At 32.8% G+C, this 22658-nt stretch overlaps 1 protein-coding gene across 7 annotated transcripts in view; it reads left to right on the top strand.

Moving 5' to 3' along the window:
* CUL3 (cullin 3) overlaps window positions 1–20334 on the top strand; it is a 127119-nt gene extending 106785 nt beyond the window's left edge. For 4 of the 7 annotated variants that reach the window (XM_077155276.1, XM_077155278.1, XM_077155277.1 and 1 more), the window contains 6 exons: window positions 2932–3056; window positions 3659–3755; window positions 5038–5211; window positions 14072–14258; window positions 18042–18187; window positions 19865–20334. In XM_077155276.1, the coding sequence (XP_077011391.1) occupies window positions 2932–3056; window positions 3659–3755; window positions 5038–5211; window positions 14072–14258; window positions 18042–18187; window positions 19865–19996 (861 nt within the window). In that variant the 3' untranslated portion in view covers window positions 19997–20334. The remainder of the gene's footprint in view (window positions 1–2931; window positions 3057–3658; window positions 3756–5037; window positions 5212–14071; window positions 14259–18041; window positions 18188–19864) is intronic. The other 3 variants (XM_077155280.1, XM_077155279.1, XM_077155281.1) reach the window with 2 other exon arrangements.
* Window positions 20335–22658: the final 2324 nt, after the last annotated feature.

Raw genomic sequence — 22658 nt, 5'->3', positions numbered from 1 at the left:
ATACTCACTCATACTCATAGAACACAGCAGGAATGCCATTTCTCTAGAAATGGACATTTATATGCATTAAGACATTCGGATTCATAGACATTGTGGTCTCTCTCCATTGTCAATAATTGTATGATTTGCCTCATAGATACCAGTGTTTACCATGGAGGAGACCTGAGAAACAGAATTTTTCACATCAGTGAAAAATTGAAGTTTGGGCAGGCAAGAACTGAATAAGGAGATTATCCTAGATAATTTTTTCTTTCTTAGATTGTTTAGGGATTTGCATTGTTATCTGTTAATAATTTTCTGTAATTATATATATATATATATATAAAATATATATATTCTTTTAACATTTGTTCCCTCTGTTTGTTTATTTTTAATCCATATGTTTTACTCATCTGTCCATAACGTAGATAAAAGAAGCATCAGATACAAAGTTTTCACAATCACACAGTCACCTTGAGAAAGCTGTATCATTATACAGTCATCTCCAAGAAACATGGTTACTGGAACACAGCTCTACATTTTCAGACAGTTCCCTCCAGCCTCTCTGTTATGCCTTAACTAAAAAGGTGATAGCTATTTAATGCGTAAGAATAACCTCCAGGATAACATAACCTCTTGACTCTGTTTGAAATCTCTCAGCCATTGACACTTATTTTGTCTCATTTCTCTCATCCTCCTTTTGATCGAGAATATTTTCCTTGGTGCTGAGTCTCAGCTTATTCTAGGATTTCTGTCCCACGTTTCCAGAAAGGTCCACACTCCTGGGAGTCATGTTCCACCGAGAGGGGGTGGGCAGTGAGTTTGCTTGTTGTGTTGGCTGAGAGAGAGAGGCCTGTAATTATATTTTTGTATAAATTTTTATTTGTTTTAATAGTTTTCCTGCTTATTTTTTTCTTCAACTAATCTTACACAACAAATATAGGTAGATAACCTGGTCTGAATAAGTACTCCATTGAAACGGTTTGTAATGGAATATTCCTGGATAGGATCATGTGCCTAAATATCATCTCCATGATAGTTAAAGGCCTCTTGATTAGGAAAATTACAGTCTTGACCACCCATGTTGGCAGTTGTTTAATCAGAAGAAAGGACGATTGTTTAACATAGGGATTTCATCAGATTCTATTTGCCTTTGTTGTTTCCTATTGTTCTGAAACTTGTGAATTTTCTACATCTGTCATCTTAACAGTTATTCATATACGTCCTGCACTCTATGGTAGAATATTTCTTCAGTAATTTGTCGACTGTAGTAAGTAGACTAATTTTCAAGATGCTCAGAGTTAGGTATGTGCTAACCCATTTAGTTTCCACTTACTGTAAGGCCATTATTTGCATATAGTTATTGATTTTTTTATAATTGCTAGGACCCTTAAGCTTTGTCTCCTAAACTTGAATCTACTTTAGAAAATACATGATAAGAAATGATAGAACAATCAAAACAAATTTTGAGTGTTCTGAAATGTTTGAGCTCTTTGAAAATATCAGTTCTCAAACAGAATTTTTGCTGTAACTTTCTTAAAACTTCATGGCCATTGAAATATATGGACAGAATGGTTTTTTAAGTATTTATCTACTTTCTTCCCATGTTTTTATTTTCAAAATGGGGCTATTATATTCCTATTTACTTATAATAATCAAACATGTATACTCTTGTAGACTTTCTGGTACTCCTACCTTTCATTTACTTTCTTTGACTAAAAGCTGAATGTTTTCAAAATATTACTAAGATAGTGAAGAAGAGGCGTTACCACTAGAGGAATTGTTCTTTGAAATTCTTTTTTTTTAATTATTCATTTAACAAGTGACTTCTGTGCTAGGCATTATTTCAGGCATTGGGGATAAAGCAGAGAATGAAATAGACAAAAATCCCTGCCATGGTGGAGTTTACATTGTAATCAGGGAGTCAGGTGATAAGCAAGATAAGTAAATACATATTACTTTAGATGGTGATTTGAGCTAGAGATGAAATCTTTAGCAGGGAAGAGTGGTGAGGGAAGGCCTCGTTTAAAAAATGACATTTTATAAGAAAAGTTGTAAAAGGAGATGAGGGAGCCTGCTATGTGATTATATAGGAGAAGAGACAAAAGACTTGATTGTATTTCCGTCTTTGAGATCCCATACAGTCTGTGTCCCTGAACATCCAGGTTAGATAAAAATGGAATAATGGTGTAGAGCAAGGTGTGAATGTCAATAATAAAGATACTTAAGATTTCCTGTTGACGTATTTTATTGTTATTTTAAAATTGTAATGTGTTTAAAAAGAAAATATCTCATTGTGACAGTTATGCTAGCATATATTTTGTAAAGAAAATTTATCCATTTTACAAATATTTGTAGAGCACCTACTGTGTCACTGTGTCTGCAGCTTCCTATATTTGGAAAAGCTGTTAGATAATGTGAACTACACATGAAAACAAACATTTTGATCAATGAACTTGAAATGTAGGTGGGATGTTAGAAATGGTGTTCATGTATGAAGATGATAAAAATATTTAAAACTGAGGTGAAAAATACCCAGAATAGGATGTTTGGCCCCTTGACATTTTATTGAAAAAGCTCAAAGGCCAAAACTTTGCAGTTTTCAGTGGCACTAGTAACATTTGTGTGCTAAGAATTATGCTTTGCTTTTTTAAGAGGTTACAAATCAAGAGTGCCTCCCAGGAATTTTCCTGGATAGTCAATATTTTTAAGTAAACATCGTAAGCAATATTTATAAGTATTTGCCAAGATAGTTAAAATTTGGAAAACACTGGGTGGGTCCAATCTTTAAGGCCACTTTTATTTATTAGATATTGGACATGAAACTAAGACTGACCCTTACATCAAGATGCAGCTATTTCAATAAATCTAACAGTGTCTAGATGGAATGAATGGATAACAAATCATTTTTAATTATTGGGTGGGGGCGGGTATTTTTTCTGTTTTATATAGGTGTCTTTAGGTGGTGTTGATCTCACAGTCCGGGTGCTCACAACAGGATATTGGCCCACTCAGTCAGCCACACCAAAGTGCAACATCCCACCAGCACCACGGCATGCTTTTGAAATATTCAGAAGGTAAATCTAAATCAGGCTTTGAATTTCTAAATTTGACAAATAATTGTCAAAAATTGAAATAAATGTGCATGTTGGTAGAGTATTCCTGATTGAAAATGAACGTCTGCCCCCTTTTACCTCACGTTCAGAAAGAAAATTTGTCCTTTATAATTTCGGATATTTAACAATGAGTTGCATAAAACTCCCTTCAGGGAGTTATTTTATTAATGTCTTTGTTTTTAGCATCAGTGCTTTATTAGGGGAGTATTTTTATACTGTCGTTGTATCCGCCACTGACATAAGACAAATCAGTTATCGGGTTACTGTGGAGAAAACTGGTGTTGTGAACCATAGTGGCTGAGCAGTAGACCAGGAAAATTATTTATACGTTACCCTTGATCGTTTGATATATGTATTGAATTGCTTAGGCCTCCCTCTCCCCCACCCCCATTCTTTCTGTTTTCTCTTCTGTAAAAAGTTGAAAGTGAACTTAATTCTTAAGGCTTCCTTTGGCTTTTAGAGTCTCCCTTGCACATGTATTTATTAAAGAATGATACCTTCTAGCCTATGATTTCACTTATTAAATTGTATGCATCTCTGAACTTTGGTTTGATTTGCTGAAGGTTTTACTTAGCCAAACACAGCGGTCGACAGCTCACACTCCAACATCATATGGGTTCTGCAGATCTCAATGCCACTTTTTATGGACCAGTTAAAAAGGTAAATATTGAGAGTTTGAACTTGTTTATATTGAGTAACTGAAAATTCATCTGTAGGACTACTTTGTTATTTATATTTAAGTTGATCTGAGAAACCTAGCTACAAATTCAGAGTATATATACATTATTTATTTCAGTTTCTCTGCCACTTTCAAGTATTAAAAGGAGAAAACCCTTGGTTTGATTTTTTTTTTTTTACTTCCGTTACAAATTATGTAGCTAACTTCATTTGAAAATATAACTATACTAGGAGCCCTTGTTAAGGAATAAATAATAGTAGGATAATTACACATTTTATTTTATCAGATTAGACTTAGACAATATTGCTAAAATAGTAAAATGTAAGTTTCTTTGACAGCATAAAAGCCCTGAGCCCATTTTCAGCATTCTCAGTCTCTTATAGCCTTATTCCCAGTAAATGAAGACTGAAAACTAACACTTGAGATTTGTGAGATGTACAAAATATAACTGGTCATTATTTAAAAATTTATAATAAATCAGTGGATTGCCTTTATTTAAAAAGAGTAATTGCTTTATATATATATGAGCTTTAGAGAAATAATTTTATTACTTGGTGTGAATCAAATCATGGTCATTTGCCTTAAAAAGAAAAATCACTAGAAGCTTTTAGAAAAACATTAAAATCCTAAGTGGTCATCTGGGCAGCAAGTAGCAATACTTTATTCTGTATTTTTGTTAGATTCTTACTCGTTTTATATGGCAAGTCACTGTAACACCTAAGTCTTTTTTTACATTTTAATTTTTTTTAGCATTGTTGTAAACACCTATAGGTATTGCAGTTTTAATATTTACTTGAAATGGGAAATATTCCTTCCAGTTCATTTAGGTGCATAAATTATTTGACATTATAAAAAAACTCACTTTAATTTTCCTTGTTTCTGTTTAAAGGATGTAAAAAGAAAACATATCTTTTGAGGATTTAGTAAATGGACCAGTACATTTTAAAGTATAATTCCTGTTCGTTATTGAAAGCTTCAGGTTCTGCTTTGTAGCTCTTTTAAGTCATAGAGCAGAAACAGGCTTTGAGAATGGTAGAGGGTTATGCTGCTTTTTAATCTCAATTTAGCCATAATATAGGGAGTTTTGATTAATTATTTGTTCAGATACACTAATATGTAACAATTTTTAAATGGGATCAGTACTGAGTAAAGAAATAATTTTAAAATATTTTCCTTTTTATACAAGAATAAGTTATATAGTTTTGTTGAGGGGCTTGGAGGTCCTGAGGCTTATTCCTGAAACATTAATATTACGGTTAACAGGAGATACATATCTTGTTTATCTTTTATAAAATGAAACAGGAAGATGGATCTGAAGTTGGTGTTGGAGGTGCACAAGTAACAGGCTCTAATACAAGGAAGCACATATTGCAAGTCTCCACTTTCCAGATGACCATATTAATGCTCTTTAATAATAGAGAAAAATACACATTTGAGGTATGGGTTACATTTTATGAAGTTTAATCTATTGTATTGTTTCTAACTCTCACCTGTTATTGGAGTGTTTCTTACTTGAGAATCTTACTTGAGGGTGTCTTTTTGAGTACCATTAGAGAAAATTACGTAAAATCGGGCCATGAAACTATATAAACATCAAACATTTATTGAGCCATATTTCATTTTGTTGTTTCTTTTTAATCAACTTTATTGCAGTATAATTTTCATATAATAAAATATACTCTAAATTTTAATGCACAGTTTGAGGTTTTACAGATGTATGCATCTGTATAAACACTATTACAGTCAGTAGTTTGTTGACAAAGGAAAAAAAAATTTTCTTTGTGCCCCTTTTCAGTTAATGCCTCTTGTAACGCCTAGGCAACCTCAGATCTGCTGTATGTTACTAAAAGATTAGTTTTGCCTTTCCTAGGATTTTATATAATGTAATTGTATAGTTTGTATCGCTTCTGTCCAGCTTACTTCATGTAGCATAATATTGCAATTCATCCATGTTCTTATGCCCATAGCATCAATTTGTTTCCTTTTTTTTCTCTGACATAGTCCATTATATATTTATACTATGTTTTCTTTATCCATTCACCTGTGTGTGGACATTTGAGCTGTTTTCCAGATTTTTGCTGTTATGTAGAGCTATATGTTTAATTTTATAAGAAACTACCAAGCTGTGTCCCAAAGTGATTGTTACAATTTAACATTCCCACTAGCAGTACATGAGAGTTCCACCTGCTCCACATCTTCTTTGAAATTTGGTATTGTCAGTTTTTTAATTTTAAGCCATTTTGGGTGGTGTGTAGTTGTATCTCATTGTGAATTTAAGTTGCGTTTCCTTGAGGACTAATGATGTTGAGCATTTTTTGTTGTTTACACACCATTTCTATATCTTGTTTGGGGAAGTGCTGGTTTTTGTCGCCCCCCCTCCCCCCCACCTTATGATTGACTTGCAGAAACTATGAAGTCCTATTACAAATCCTTTGTGAGAATTATGTGTTGTCAATAGTTTCTCCCAGTCACCTAACTTTTTGTTTACTTAATGCTGTCTTTGTAGAACTTTTAAATATTTGCTGTCTTTTTTTCTTTTTAGTTCATTCTTTTTGTAGTCTGTTTTAGAGATTTTTGCCTAGTCGAGGTTGCAAAGATTTTCTTGTAGGTGCTTGATAATTTTAGGTTTTGTATTTAGATCTATGATCAGTTTCAAGTTAATTTTTCATATGGTATGAGATAAGAATTAAGATTTCTTTACCCTCATACAGTGTTCCAGCACCATTTGTTGAAAGTACTTTTCTGTACCCATTGAATTACATTGGCACTTGAATTGAAAAAACAAATGACCATGTATTTGTCTATTCCTAACCTCTCTGATTTTATTGATTTATAGGTCTCTCTTTATGCCAGTTTCACACTACCTTGATTAGTGTAGTCAATTTTTTTTTCCCACGCATCTTTTCTTAGAGCGACATATAATATGGTTACTCCCCATCCTTTTTTAAATTATACATTATAACATATACACAAAGCAAAGAAAGAAGAAAGCAATACTTTTCAGAGCACTCTTCAACAAGTAGTTACAGGATAGATCCCAGAGTTTGTCATGGGCTACCACACCATCCTCTCAGATTTTTCCTTCTAGCTGCTCCAGAATATAGGAGGCTAGGCAGAATAAATATTTTTTTATCATCACAATTGACTTTTTTCTTTTTTGTAATAAATAAGATGTATACAAAACAATAAATTTCAAAGCACAGCACAACAATTAATTATAGAACAGATTTCAGAGTTTGGTATGGGTTACTTTTTATTATCTTTTTTTCCCCCATCAGGTTATGATTTGCTTATGTTGACTTCATTTAATCTTCTTATGACTTTAAAGGGTGGGTTGAAGTTTGTGCAATTGTTATTAAACTTAAATTTGAGAGACCACATAAATATTTTGAAAAGGTCTAAAATGATTGTTTTATTTATATTAAAAGCCAATTTTCAGATATTCAGGTGATTGTAAGAAAAATGTCTTTGAAAATTTGAAATTAAGAACAAGATTAAATTCTAAGCTGGTATTAGTAGTCATCTCCAAATCCCTACTTGTGTGGTGGATGTAATTAAGAGGTGGCCATTAAAAAAAAAAAAAGCGCTTTCTATTGTTAAAAATTACGTATAAACGAAGAAAAGAAAGAAAAAGCAATGATTTTCGAAGTACACATCAGCAAGTAGTTACAGAACACATTTCCGAGTTTGTTTTGGGTTACCATTCTACTATTTCAGATTTTTCCTTCTGGCTGCTCCAAAATGCTGGAGGTTAGAAGATTTTTTTTCCTTTTTTTCATATAGCTGTGTATTTATCTTCACAATTGACCTTTTTTCTTTTTTTCTGAAAAATAACATATACAAAAAAACAAATTTCAGAGCGCATTGCAGCAATTAGTTGTAGAACAGATTTCAGAGTTTGGTATGGGTTACAATTCCACAATTTTAGGTTTTTTACTTCTAGCTGCTCTAAGATACTAGAGACTAAAAGAAATATCAGTATAATGATTCAGCAGTCTTACTCGTTTTTTAAACCCTACCTTCTCCATATAACTCCACCATCACCTTTGATCTTTCTCCCACTCTTTAGGGATATTTGTGCTCTGTGTATTCTAACTTTTTCATCTTGGAGGGGGCTACCGATAATATGGGATAGGGGGATAGAACTAGTTGATGTTCTGGAGAGGCTGGTCCCAGGGACCTATCTGGAGGTTGTTAGGCTTCAGGAAGATTTCCCTAGTGCATTGAACCTGTAAGAGATAGCCATTTTTATGTGATATACTTAGAGGAAATGTTTTAAAAACTGAGAGTTTTAGTTCATTGGCTGAGTCAAGGGGTTTTTCTCTTACATATTTCCAGGTGAGTCTTACCTAGGGAGTCAACTTTATTTTCAAGTACAGTTTGTATGTGATGAGTCCTAAGACTAGTGATTGAGTAAGCAAATATTGAGAACCTTACTCAGACATTATGCAGCTTTTCAGACAGAGGTGGAATTATCTCTAACAGCTGATTTTGTAGGTATGTTATAATTTGCAGGTCTCATAATAATATATTTTAAGCAGATACACTTCTTGATAAGTGTGAAAGTCGGTTTTCACAGTCTTAGTTTATAGAGAAATGGTAGACATAAAGAGATAAACAAAAATATTAATTCATTTTCCATAGCATTATTGGAATTGTTGGTAATTTTAGTTGGTTCTATTTCCCAGCCAGCTTGGAATCATTGATAACTTATTAGCAGTGATTGACTAGAAGATAAAATAAAATAAAAAATTCCTCTAATATTTCAGAGTCAGCTAAGTCACAGGCCAGAAGTCTAACATAAACAGCATATGTACAATACCATGTCTGTGGCTTCAAAGCCTTCTGGCTGCTCACCCTTGAATCTAGGGCATTGCAATAAGGCAGAAAAAGTTTACCTTTTCTCATACTGTGTGTTTCTCTACAGTCTGCTGCATATGTTTTGTTAGCCATCTCTTTACAGATGTCATCTGCACAAATTAGAGAAGATAATTAAAAGTAGTTTATTTAACTTTAATGATTTCCAAGGAAACTGATTGTTTGGATTTGCGAAAGATGCCAGAATGCAGCATACCAGAAATGGGTTAGCTTTTTCGATGGGTTTTATTAGGTTACAGATGTATAGTTTTAAGGCCATGAAAATGCCTAAATTAAGGCATTAAGAGGAAAATACCTTTTCTGAGAATTAGGCTGGTGGTATCTTGGGTTCCTTTGTCACATGGGAAGGCATATGCTGATATCTGCTGTTCCATTTGCTCATTCTCTTCTCCTGGGTTGGTTTGAAAATGGCTCTCTCAGCTCCTATAGGCCCTTCTGGCTTCTCCTGGTCTCCTAGCTTCTCTTAGCTCTGAACTCTCTTCAAAATGTCTCTGCTTAAAGGACACCAGCAAGTGGATTAAGACCCATGGAAACAATGTTGTTTCTCCATGGAAACAACCTAATCATAAGGTCCCTCCCAATAATAGGTCTGTCCTCACAGGAGTGCATTAAGGGAACATGGCCTTTCATGGGGTACATAACAACTTCAAACCAGCACACTGATCTTTTGTCTCCTTTCTTCATGAAGTTATACGATAGTGTTTTAGTTATTTAATGCTTCATACTAAGTAATCCCAAAGCTTAGTAGTTTAAAATGATTGTAATAATTTGTTATCTCTCATGGTTTTTTATCAGGGATTCAAGAAAGGAAGCTTGGCTGCATGATTCTGGCTCCAGGTCTCCCGTGGGGGGGTGCATTCAGATGTTGGCTGGGGTGGTAGTCCTCTAACAGTTTGACTGAGGCTATAGAATATACCTCCAGGGTAGCACACATAGCTAGCAAATTTGCTTGGGTTGCTGGCAAGAGACCTTAGTTTCTCTCCACATGTGCCTTTTTGCAGGGCTGTTTGATTGTCCTCACATCCTGGTGGCTAGCTATCCTCTGAGCATGCAGTCCAAGAGACCCAAGCAGAACCTACGATGTCTTTATGATCTGTCCTTGGAAATCACATACTGTTTCTTTCCCCTTACTCTCTTGCTTACCCAGGCCAACCCTAATACAGTGAGAGGACTACTCAAGTTTAAATATACCAGGAGGCAAGCATAATTGCCAGGTGTCTTGTAGGCTAGTTATAACAGGTGACATTTATTTAGAGTCTCATATTTCCCCCATAGTAGTCATGTTGCTGAGGCTTTTCCTTTTTTATCTGTCTCTCTCTTTATATATATATACACACACATTTGTTAACAAATAGAAGTCAGTTTATTCTGATGTGAAATGGCTGAATATAGGAAATACAGAGAGTAGATTTTAGCAACTGGCATTTGATTTTCAGAGGCTATATATGTAGAAAAGCATTATTAACACATGCTTTTCTGAGTGTTCTTTTTATGTTTCTGAGAATGAATCAGAAATAGAAAAACCAGTTGTGGGTGATAGCGATGCTAATATCAGATAATAGAATTTAAGATAGAAAACTATTAACAGATAGTGATATTTGACACTGATAAAGAACTCACTATGAAGTTTCACAATCATTATTGACATAGCTTCACAATATATAAAGGAAAGTGGTTGTAAGTACAAGGAGAAATAGATCATCCCACAATGATTGAAATCCCTTACAAGTTTACGGATTTACCAGGCTATAAAAGAGGAATATATAGCAGATTTGGGTAACAAAATTAGCAAATTAAATTGAAAGTTATTTAGAGAACTTTGAACTCAGAAGGCAAAGTACTCATATTTCTCTCGAAAAATATATGAGACTGGCATAATCTTATTACTAAAACTGAACAAGAAAAAAAGAAAAGGAAACATTAGGTTATTCAGCATAAATGTATAAATCTTAAATAAAATACTAGCAAGTATTGTTCAGCATTGAGTTGAAAGAATGTGTCCAAATAAGATTGTCTCTGGAATTTAAAGAATCATCATAAAGAAATTTATTAACAGACATTTGTAAAGATATAATATCAACTGCATACTTGCTGTTTTAAGTTACAACTAGTTGATGATTGCTATAGATGTACAAAAAGACTTTGATTAAAGTTGGTACCCATTCGTTATTTGGGGGCTGGAAGACTACCTGCCAGTAAAAAATAGAAATAAATGCCTTTAATGTCAAAAGGCTATCTAATGAGAGATTTATACAAACAGTAACTATATACAAACAGTAACTAGTAGTGAAAATTGGACACTATCCCATTAAAGTTTGGAGCAAGATAAGAATGACTACCTTTGCTACTACTTTTAGCCTTGCTCTCGTCCTAATTAATACACTAAGAAAAGAAAAAAAATTATAAATGTCATAAAGAAGTTGACAGTTTTCAAATGTGTTGATGGTATGCTTGTCTACTTGGCCAATAGATGATAATCAACTAAGACAGCATTCTCTGAGAATAGTTTGGTTTAAAAATCACCTTTTTCTATAAATCATCATTAGTTAACAGGAAAATGACATGAAGAAAATATTCTAACTACTATAAGAGGCATAACTTTTCTAAGGATCGTTCTAATTACAATGAAGAAGTCATACCAAGAACACTGTAAAAGCAGAAGAATATGAAAGGGCAAATGTGCCTGAGTGGGAGGACTTCATGTTACAAAGTTGTCACTTTTTAAAAAAAAGATATGCAAATTGAATGAAATCCCAGTCAACATCCAAAAAAGTTTTATTTTTTTTTAATAATAACTTATTTTTTTTAATGAAACTTGACAAGAAGAGCCTAAAATTTATCTGGACAAGAAAATGTACATGAATAGTGAACCTTTTTTGGAGAAGCTTAGGATAGAGAAGCCTAAATGAGAAAAGAAGGAATTTTTCCTAATATCAAGACATATTGTAAAGTTAAAGTTATTTTTGTAAGGCATAGACAGGTAGTTCATTTGAACAAAATGGAGAGTCTAGAAACAGACTAATAATATATGTGGTGTTTGGGATGTGGCAAGTCTGTTATTTCTAATCAGATTGAATTAAAATAGTTGGCTCTTCATTTTTGGGAGTAGGAAAAGGGTAGTGTGGTAGTGTGCGGACCTTTGATCCATTTATCACATCAAATACAAAATAAAATACCAGATAAATGATTCTAATTATAAGTACGTCTAGAAAAGTAATGGAAGAAAATATACAGTGTTTTAGATGACCATAAGATGAGAAAGATGTTTTTTTAAACCTATTAAAAAAGCCATAAAGGAAAAGTTTGACAGATATAACCAAATAAAAAGTAATAAAACACCCATATGATAAAGTGGTATAAAATGAAATAAGACTTGAAAAAATTATATAACAATTGAAAACATAAGGAAAGTACCAATAAAAAACAGTAGAAAAGCAGTCAAGAAATAAGAATAGGCAAAGCATAAAAGAAGAGGAGTTACAAATACCCTGTATGTTTTTATATTTGCATAACAAATATAAAAAAGATGTTCTTTTCCCTTAGTGGTCATAGATGTGCAAATTAAAAGGAGATCTCATTTTTAGTCCAACATGTAAGGAAAAGAGAAAGTCCGTGTTGGCTATCCAAAATGGATACATGTACATTGTTGTAGGAGTTAAATTGTTAAGTGACTTAAAAGTTAGTCTGTCATTATCAAATGTAAAATTTTTACAACTTTTGAGGAAGCAAGTGCATTTCTAGAATCTACTTCAAAAAACTGGCTCTTGTCCTTATTTGGGGTGGGGGGGCATGGTCCGGAAATCAAAACCAGGTCTCCCGCATGGAAGGCGAGCATTCTCCCACAGGGTGCACCACCCGTGCACCCTCAAGAAACTGGCTTTTGTGCTCAAAGGTAGATAGGTATACTACCCCCACACAACATTGGATACAATTCCATTGTCCAGCCACATAACAGTACTGTTAAATTCCTTGTACTTTTAATCTCTTTATGCTCACATAGAAAATACCCAAGAAATTAGAAGTCATGTGCTGTGATCCCATTTGTGTTTCACTGCTATTACTAATGTGTAGCTAGGTCTATTCGTGTACATACATACATGTATGTGTGTGTCTTTATATTCATATATATGTGTATAAAAGTAGGAAAAGACATAGAAGGATACAGATTGAATTGCAATATTTATCTGGGGATAATCTGCAGTTTTCAAATACCACAAGGAATTTCCAGTTTTTTTTTAATGATTAAACTGTAATTAAAATGTGTAAATAAGTCACTTTTAGTAAGTGTAATTACCATTGCGGATCTTTAAATATCACTTGTTTGATTTGCTGAGTTTAACAGTTAGGGTATTTGAAATATCTAATCCCTGGGGTAAAACAGGAATTATTTGATGAAGAAACAAAGGACTAAGTGGTGTGCATCATCACTGAAATTCAGATTTCTCTGAATACTCATTTACATGACAATCCTTTAGCAAAATCTAAACTGTTGCTCAGAGACTCATGATAGGGAGAAAGACTCAGCAGATGAGTTAGGTAAGCTTAGTATCACTATCTTCAGCCCACCCCACCCTTCCTGAGCTGCTTTTAAGAAGGAAACAGGTTTGACAGTGAATCAAAGCTTTATCTCCTAATGTGAAGATCTTTGTTCCATTATACATCTCTGTAGACATGTAGGAAATAAATTATAGAAGATAAAGAATTTTCTTTTGTTCCATTGACAAAAACTAAGAAGAATATAGTGAATTAAAAATTATACTGCAAATAAATGTAAATAAATAAACTGCATTCTTTCCCTCGCTGCTTTTCTTTCTATATTTCACTGTCAAATTTTATTTATACCATAATATGTAGCAAAAGTTATCAAACCTGGAATCACAAAAGTAGATTTCTTGTTGATTTTCATGTTTAGTGTTATTACCAGATATATTCATTTTCCCCCCACCCCATTTAGTCATACGGGGGCAGTATATGGTCAATTTGGATTATAAATTTGGGGTGTATGATGGGAGGTTTGACTGACTCAGGCTTACTTTGCTTCTTTCTATGAAAGAGGTTACTAAGAAAAGGATAATATGAGTAAATTTCTAAAAGCAGTTAGTTATATGTTGGTTAATACTTCCTCAGTAGTATACAGGTCCTGAATAACGTCTGCATAATGACGTTTTTAGACTAGGCATTATATCTCCTGAAAGTAACAAAAAATTGTCCTTTCAGTATTTTAAAATTCATATCACCCTTTACTTTGCTCAAATAAATGAAATTTTAGTGAAGTGTCATAATGTTCAGAGAATTTTCCTTATAAATTATTTTGTTAATGGAATTACCTCTACTGCTTTTTATCAATTTTACTTGCTAATTAACTAATCTACTTTAATCTTTCAAAGAGTATAATAATGTCAATCTGATGAAATTTCAGGAAATTCAACAAGAGACTGATATCCCTGAAAGAGAACTTGTTAGAGCCCTGCAGTCCCTCGCCTGTGGTAAACCAACACAGCGGGTTCTTACAAAAGAACCCAAGTCAAAGGAAATAGAAAATGGTCACATATTTACAGTTAATGACCAGTTTACATCCAAACTACACAGAGTCAAGATTCAAACAGGTATCTGGAATTAATGTTTTTCCTTATTTAAAAAAATATAAACACACACACATACATTTTTTTTCTCTTAAAAAATTTCTTATCTGTTGCATTCGTCTTAAAGAAAAAAGTAAGTAATGTTTTCTGGTCCTGCATGACACTTTGGCTTAAGAAATAAAGAAGCTTTTTTTGATAAGTATTCCTTTCCAAATGACAGTTGTATCCAAGCATGGTAGCAGTTTTAAAACTGAATATTTTAAAAGATAATTCATATATGAATAAGGTACAAATGAAATATAATTTTGTAAAACATGTTACCCCTTTTATAACATAATTTTTTTGTCTTTTTTTTTGAATGGGCAGGCACCGGGAACCGATAACATAATTGTTTTTAACAGGTGAAGTTGTTAACCAAATACTCAATGGAAGTCTAATTTTAAAACTAATTTATAGGTATTTCAAAATTGGAAATTATCTGTATAAAGTTTGGTCTTTAGATATAGCTATCTATATTTTGAGAAATATTTTTGAGTTTCAGAATATTTAAACCCATATTATCTCTAGTTTTAAAACATAGAACTGATATGCAGCCATGCTTTCAAGTTGATAGTGAAAATACTGTTCATTGTAAATTCAGCATACAATGCAGGATGTCTTTTCCTTATGTATTTAAGCCAGAAAATATTTACTTCTCTCATGCCGATGTTTAAAACTCTAATTCATTTTACTAACCTGGTTTCAAAAGTGGTATTAGATAGCTTCCCAGTAGTACTTCCATCATAGCAAATATATTAGTATAATAAAGTAGTATTTTAAAATAAGATCTTTTTTTAAAAAAAAAAGCTAATTTTCTGATTCTTACTTAATTATACTTGCTATATATACATTAGTAATTTCTTTTGAGAAGTTATTTCAATTTTAAACATCTAATTGATTGCCAGAATACATTGATTGAAGAACTTTGTAAACACACTTTTGTTTTCCTTTTTGATCCTGGTTTATATGTATACTTTATAAACTTGGGTGTTGTCTCAGTTAAATCCTTTACTACTTTATCCCATAGTTGCGAACTATATCATTGTAATCTTCATTGGCCAAGATTGGCCCCATTTTTTGTGACACAGGTATATATTGAAAATAAAACGTTAACTTTGCTAATGAGAGTCGATGGAATAACTATTTTTCCTCTCATGCAAGAAATATGATTGACTTCACAGTTTTAAGAAGCTATAGGTTTTGGATCTTAAAGTTTGTATGTATCCCAGATTTGGAGGAAAATGTATGATGATAGATATTTGAATTACCTAATCCTGCCCTGCTTTACCCTAGTTGTAGTTTCAGATTCCATAATGTCAACCAATAATATTGTTGGATATTATTATGACCAAAAATGAAAAAAAAGAAAAAGTTCTTTCTTGGGGTATTTTTATTTTTTGGTGTGAAGTATTTGTATGTGTATGTTTCGTATTTAGTTAAATATGATAAAGTCTTTGATTAGATAATCTCTTAAAGTTCTTTTCACCTATAAAGTTCTGTGTAATAATATTTCTCATTTGATTATGATTCTTAGATAATCTTGTTTCTGACATTTTGTCTCAGTCAAAGATTTTTCCTCTGGTGTCAAATTTTTGTGACCCAGGTAGCTTTTCTTAAATTGTCAAAATACATGTTTATCTTTTGGAGAAAGTACTCATGCTCAGTCCCATAATCAAATACTCACAGATTCTTATCTTACCTATTTATGCTGCTTTTCTTTTTATTGACTGTAGCCAGTAATGGAAGTCTAAGGAAAAAAGTTAAAAGAATTCCTCACGTAACACAACTTTTGAAAAAAGTTGTATTTACTGAAATTTACAGTATTTCCTATCGTTGATAGTCTTCCCCTCTCCACTTGCCTTCTCTCTCCCTTCTGCCAGTATAGATCCACGTGTACTTACATGTACCAGCAGCACACACCATCTCTTTGGCTCTTCCTCTGTACAGAGGATTGTGCTAGACTCTGGGAGGAGTGAGCTCCTGAACAATTTTTTAAAGTGGCACAACTCATTGTGTACATCACCACAGTCTTACCATTTTTTTTCCTGCAGGTATTTAAGATCTATTTAGGTGACCAAATTCAGATGAACCAGATTGGTTTGTTTTTTTTTTTAATGTTAACCTCCTATCTTTACCCCGACTTTTTATTTAAAAAATTTTCAAATCCATAGAAAAAATGAAAAACAGTATTCTGGATATCACCTGTGTTTTCTAATAACTGAAATTTTGCCACATGTGTTTTCTTTCTCTGTATATATGTGTATGTGTGTGTGTATATATATAATTTTTTTTTTTTGCTGCAGCATTTGAAATTAATTTGCAAGCATTTTAACACTTGCCTCCTAAAACTTCAGCTCGTATCTCCTTAGGATGAGGACACTTTCCCACAAAACATTAATACTATGTCATACCCAAGAAAATTGGCAATGCCATATTGTCTGTCTACCACCTGTATTTAGAGATGTCCTTCCTCTGTTCTCTCAAAAATGCCTTTCATACCTTACCTTTTAAATCCAGGATTCAGTCAAATCATGTTTAATTTATATGTCTCTTCTGTTCATTTTAATCTAGACCAGTACCTCTACTTTTTTTTTTTTTCAATTGCATGACTGACTTTTTTTTGAAGAAAACCATTATTACTAGTTGTCTATTTTAAATCTAATTTTATTCATTTTAGCTATGATACGAATTATCTTTTACTTGGAAGGTGATACTGAAAGCAGTATTATTTTTAAGAAAGGGATTCTAATTAGAAAGCACATAGCTGAATGGGTATGTATGCCAGAATAATTGTACAGTGTGCTTTCTCATGGCTGTGCCCATACCTGTGTCAGCAGTGTGCTTGTTTTTAATTTTGGAGTTTTTAATTTTGGAGTTTCTGTCTCTTGAAACTTCACATTTATCTGTATCAGTGACTAAATAAACAAAAATTCATACGTACAGTTTCTTTCTCTGCTTCAATTAGAACAAAGTTGTAAGAGAAAGGGACTTCTATGTTTAATCCCTTAGCAGTTGCCTTGAACATTATAGGGAAGGGCAGATTAAGACCTCTCCTGAGATTGAAATGTAGTATAAATGAGAGATAATGAGGTATTGACATAAAAAATATTAATAAGATATATGACAAGAAACCATTAGATAGTAGAATCCTAGGAGATTTGAATGAGAAGTACAAATTGCTAAACTCTAGTAAAGTTCTTTTAACTGACATTCTAGTGGTAATTTTTAATTATTTGACTGATAGAATTTAAAAAATAAATGTGTTTTATTTCCCTTGAATCTGTAGAGATTATGGTCACAATCTTGAGTTAATAAGACAGTAGATATTCATCTATTTTGGGATACTTTTGGTGAGGTTTAATTTGGAACCCTGGTGGTGAAATGCTGCTTGCATTCTAGAGGTCACAAACTATGGAAGTTGTTGTTTTGACAGTTTTACTCCTGAAGATATCCAGCTGCCATTTTTCTTCCAGAAAAGCAATCATTTTATTTTATAGAGATGAAATTGGTTTTATTATCTTTGTAAAATTGAATTCCTAATTTTTAGAAAAGGTAATTTAGACATTTAGATCACTGACTTTATTATTTAAACATTTATTAAAATAAACATTGAATTAGGCACTTCTTCAATGTTTAGTTGAAATAATAGGTATGTGTGTCTACTTAATGTTCGAGATTCTTATCTGTAAATAATACTAAAATATATTAAATTTGCATATAATTTTGTTCATTACATTCATGGTAAAAATGTCTTTGTTTCTATTTTAGTTGCTGCCAAACAAGGTGAATCTGACCCAGAAAGGAAAGAAACAAGGCAGAAAGTAGATGATGACAGAAAACATGAGATAGAAGCTGCTATAGTACGGATAATGAAATCTAGGAAGAAGATGCAGCACAATGTGTTAGTAGCAGAGGTGAGAGCACTTCAAATCTGGTTCAATGTAGAAAAGGCAAAATAATGTTAAAGTTAGGAAATTACTATAGTCAACTATTTCAAAAATAATTTTACATTTCAGAAATAGTAGTCAGATAAAGCTTCTCATTAAAATCATAGTAGTCACTTCATACAGCAATTCATTAAAGTATGTGCATACTTTATATTTTTTTATGAAAGTTATATAATATAAAGGAAAAGATTTTTGGTGCAATATATAATCAATCTGTGTAAAACTAAACTAGCTTCATTTCAAAGAATAACATCATTTATTGAGAACCTCCATTTTACAAGTTAGGAAACACAGTAAGGTCAAGAGACCAGTGGAATAGTCAGGTAAGAGTTGATTAGAGCCTGAGTATTGGTAGAGGGTAGAGAGCTGAATCAAGACAGTTGGGAAGTAAGATTGACAGGATTTGTTCACAGGTGATGAGATATGAGAGGGAGGAATTGAGGATGACTCTCAGATATCTGGTTTTTGTGACTGGGTAGAGGTTGGTCCTTTTAACTGGAAAAGCAAATACAGATGGAAGGGCAATTGCAGTGGTCCAAATGTATTTTGTACAAGTTGACTTTATTGTCTTTTAGTGTATCCAGTGGAGCAGCTGGAAGTAGGAGAAAAGTGAGGGCTCAAAATTTAATTGATAATTCACATATGGGAATGTAGTTACAGCCGTGAGTGTGGAATAGCATGGAGAGCAAGAAAAATAGAAACTAGAGGATGGATCTCCTCTTTCCCATTTTTAGAACAATGAGACACTTGAAAAGGAAAGCCTAGAGAGCAGTAGTTCCTAAAGTGTGAACCTTGGACCAGCTGCGTCAGCATCACCTGGGAATTTGTTAGAAATTCGAATTGTCAGCCTCCAGCACTGACCTAGTAAGTCAGAAACTCTCAAGTTAGGACCTAGTGATCATATTTTAACAAGCTCTCTGGGCCATTCTGATACAAGGAGAGTTTGACTGCTACAGTGGAAAAAGGAAAGAAAACAATGTCACTTGGCAGGGGAAGAAAATTACAAGGAACCAAATGGCCAGTAATGTCAAAAAGCATGAGCAGAACAAGTCACTTAAATACTTAGAAGGTATTGACAGTTAAGTGACTGGTGAGCTTTCCCAAAGCGTATCATTGGATGGATCAGAGTGGATATCTGAGGGCAGTGCCTGGAGAGAAAAGAATAGAGATAGAAACCAACAGAGGGGTTTGTCCTTTGAGTTGTTGGCTTGTGGAAAAGAGCAGAGAGAGAGCTGTACTAGAGAAATAAGTGTTGAGTTGAGGGGTTTGGGATTTTGTTTTTGTGTTTTGAGATAGCAAAATTTGGCGTATCTTTATATCCTAAGGATAAGGAAAGGATACTCTAAAAAAAAAAAAAAAAATGGGATGAAATAAGTCAAGGTGGTAGATGTAGTAACATGGATGGTTCAACTGTGGTTCCACTTCAGCATTCACATTCTGATATGAGGAAATTACATTACAAATACAGCCTTTCTTAATTTTTTTGTACTTTTAAGTAAATAAATCAAACTCAGTTTGATCTCCGAGTCTGAAAATGACATTGATCCTATTCAAATAAAGGAATTTTAGTATGTTTATATAAAGCGTTTTACTTAAAAATGTTTTTTTCTGGTAGGAATTAGTCGTTTTCTCTTCTTTTTTTAGGTAACACAGCAGTTGAAGGCTCGATTCTTACCAAGTCCAGTTGTTATTAAGAAACGTATTGAAGGACTTATTGAGAGAGAATATTTGGCACGAACACCTGAGGATCGCAAAGTATACACATATGTAGCATAAAATGCATTCAGAAATTTGATTTATTCTTGGACTGTATTCTTCGCATGGACTTGGAAGTTCTTTTAAATCATTAAATATTAAGACGACCATCTCTTCTATTAAATTACAGTACATGTTCTAGACCATTCAGATCAAGCCTTTACTCCCTTTGAGAGTTTTCAACATCAATTGATTGAGCTTCAGGCTTTTCAACGTTTATCCCTGTAGAGATCATCTTTACAGTTCCTCGGGAAAATGTGAATGTGCCGCGTTTTGTTTTCAATACTGTATGAAAACAAGAAAAAATAAAACAAAAATTTAGAAAATACAGCTCATTAAAATAAAATTGTTGGATTTCATTTCCCCAGGTCTTCAGTGTTGATGTAAATGTGTTTCTGTAGTGTTGCTTAGCACTTTGTGCATTGTATAAGTTGGGTAACAAAAATGGTGAAAAGAAATGACAAGATTCCCAATTATCTTGCTCTGCTTAAGCTAGTCTTGTTTAATTTAAAGTTTTGATAAATATACAGAGACCCAAGCATACAATTTGAGCATGTTTATTCTACAACTTGCACTTACTAATCTTATATATAGCCTTATGACCAAGAAGCTTTGTTTTGGGCTCAGTGCACACCCTGATTTGGTTTTTCCCTGTTGTAATTTGAGATGTCCCAAATTAAGTGTCCTATAATGATTAGGTTTTGTTCTGAGTTATTTCTAGAGAAAGAAAATATTTTAGTATGTATAAATTGTACAATATTTTTTTTGTTGTTGTACTCTGCTAATAGTGTATAGGGCGTGTTTTTATTTCAATTATTATAGAGAAAAATAAATGAACTTAATATACACAAACCCACTAATTCAAGTATGTCAGAGCACAAAGTTGGCAGCTGGTTATATTTACTTCAGCCCCTTTGAAAAGCACATACAGTTTACACTTTGTTTATAAATGTCTTAGGTCTCCTACCCTCCCCCCAACCTTAAACATATATTTTGGTGAAGCTGTGGTGCACTATTAATTTTCTGTTTTAAAATGCAATCTAAAGATGCAATAAATATGATTACCTTGATATTTTTAATGAAATCTTCAGTTCTTGCAGTTAACTATGTTTTGGAGATTGATTAAGCAATATTTTCAAACCTGATGATTCTTGGATATAGCTTTTGTCCTCCAAAGAGTCATCATTTCACATTTTCAAAGATGTGCTCTGTACTAAAGAGTCACATCAGTTATCCTGTGCTTCCAACTGTCACCAATGTTTTTTATGTGATTTATCTGCCAAGGACTGTAGTTTGCTTTCTTTTAACTTCAAAGTATTTTTATCTTCAATTATTTAATTTTGTTTCATTTTGTTTTAATAAGACAATGTTTTAAATATGTATTTGGGGCAAACCACTACAGATATCTGTTGGGTGGATAAGTGAAATGTTACTAGTAAGTTTAAATAACCGACCCTTCATTGACTAAAAGTACTGTCTATACATTTATTAGAATGTATGTCTCAGAAGATGGTTTCTGTTTAAAATTATAGTCAAGTTACAACTGAATTCTCTAATCTGGATTAAAAACTCCACAGAAATATTTTTCCCCATGCGTCTTGGGTTATAATTTTCCTTTTAGACTTGCAAATATGCTTTTATTACATTTGTTTGTCTCCATTTATACTGTAGAATTATTAACCTCATGCTCTTAATCTACTTTTTCCGCTTTTACTTGATGTAAGTTAAATGCAGATGAAAATATCACAGACATTCTCAGGACACATTTATCATACTTGAGCAGTAAGTAGTAAGTCAGGTGTAACATGGAAAGCTAAAGGGATTTACTTTCTGATACTAACATAATTGGAATTTCTATAATGGTTAGATGCTTATCCAAAGGAAGATACTGGTATTTGAGGTTTGTGAATTTTTTCATTGCTCTGAATGTCCAATTAAATGGAAAATCAAATGGAACAAAACATCTCAGATTATCAGGTCATATGAAAGATGTAAGAACTTCACCTTTTCAAAATCTCCTGAATGAGACATTAAAACAAAAATGTTAAGTGCTAGTTAAAAACCATTAAAAATCAGTAAAGTTAAAGTTTATGTCATTGTCTCTTCTGTGAATGTACAAATCAAATCTAGAGAGACATGCTTGTTTGTATTGGGGCACAAATTTGATATTTGTGCTTCTAAATGCTTATCAATATATTGAAATACATTTCTGAATTACAGTTCAGTTGAATGGTTGGAGAGTGCAGGTGATGCTGCATTGAGATAATTAAGGCACCTAAAATATTTAAGTATTTTAACTTACAGGTATTACTTTAGCAAAGTTCATAACAAGATAGACTTTGACACTGAACTTCTTTCAGCAGGAGGTCATTGATGGCATTTTTTCTCCCAGTGATTTTATGTTTTCATTTCAAAGAAAAATGCATCTTAGCTGTTCAGTTCTTTTTATGTGAATAAATTTTGGTGAATTTAAGAATCGTAGGAGGATGGATACATGATTTAAAGCTGCAAAAATGATGTAATCTCTGTTCAGAAACTGTTAAATTGTAATGCTCTTTTATCATTTTTGAATCCAGGTCAGTGTTTATTTTGAATTATGTTCTAGTTATTTAAAGTTTGAAGTTCATTGCAATTAGGGAACACACAGCCTCACAAAATAAAAAGTGGTTGTGATCGCAAGGAT

Source organism: Tamandua tetradactyla, chromosome 3 (genome assembly GCF_023851605.1).
Source record: "Tamandua tetradactyla isolate mTamTet1 chromosome 3, mTamTet1.pri, whole genome shotgun sequence".
Classification (NCBI taxonomy): Eukaryota; Metazoa; Chordata; class Mammalia; order Pilosa; family Myrmecophagidae; genus Tamandua; species Tamandua tetradactyla.
Note: the sequence above shows the minus strand (reverse complement) of the source record. Positions and strands in the feature narration are given on the sequence as shown.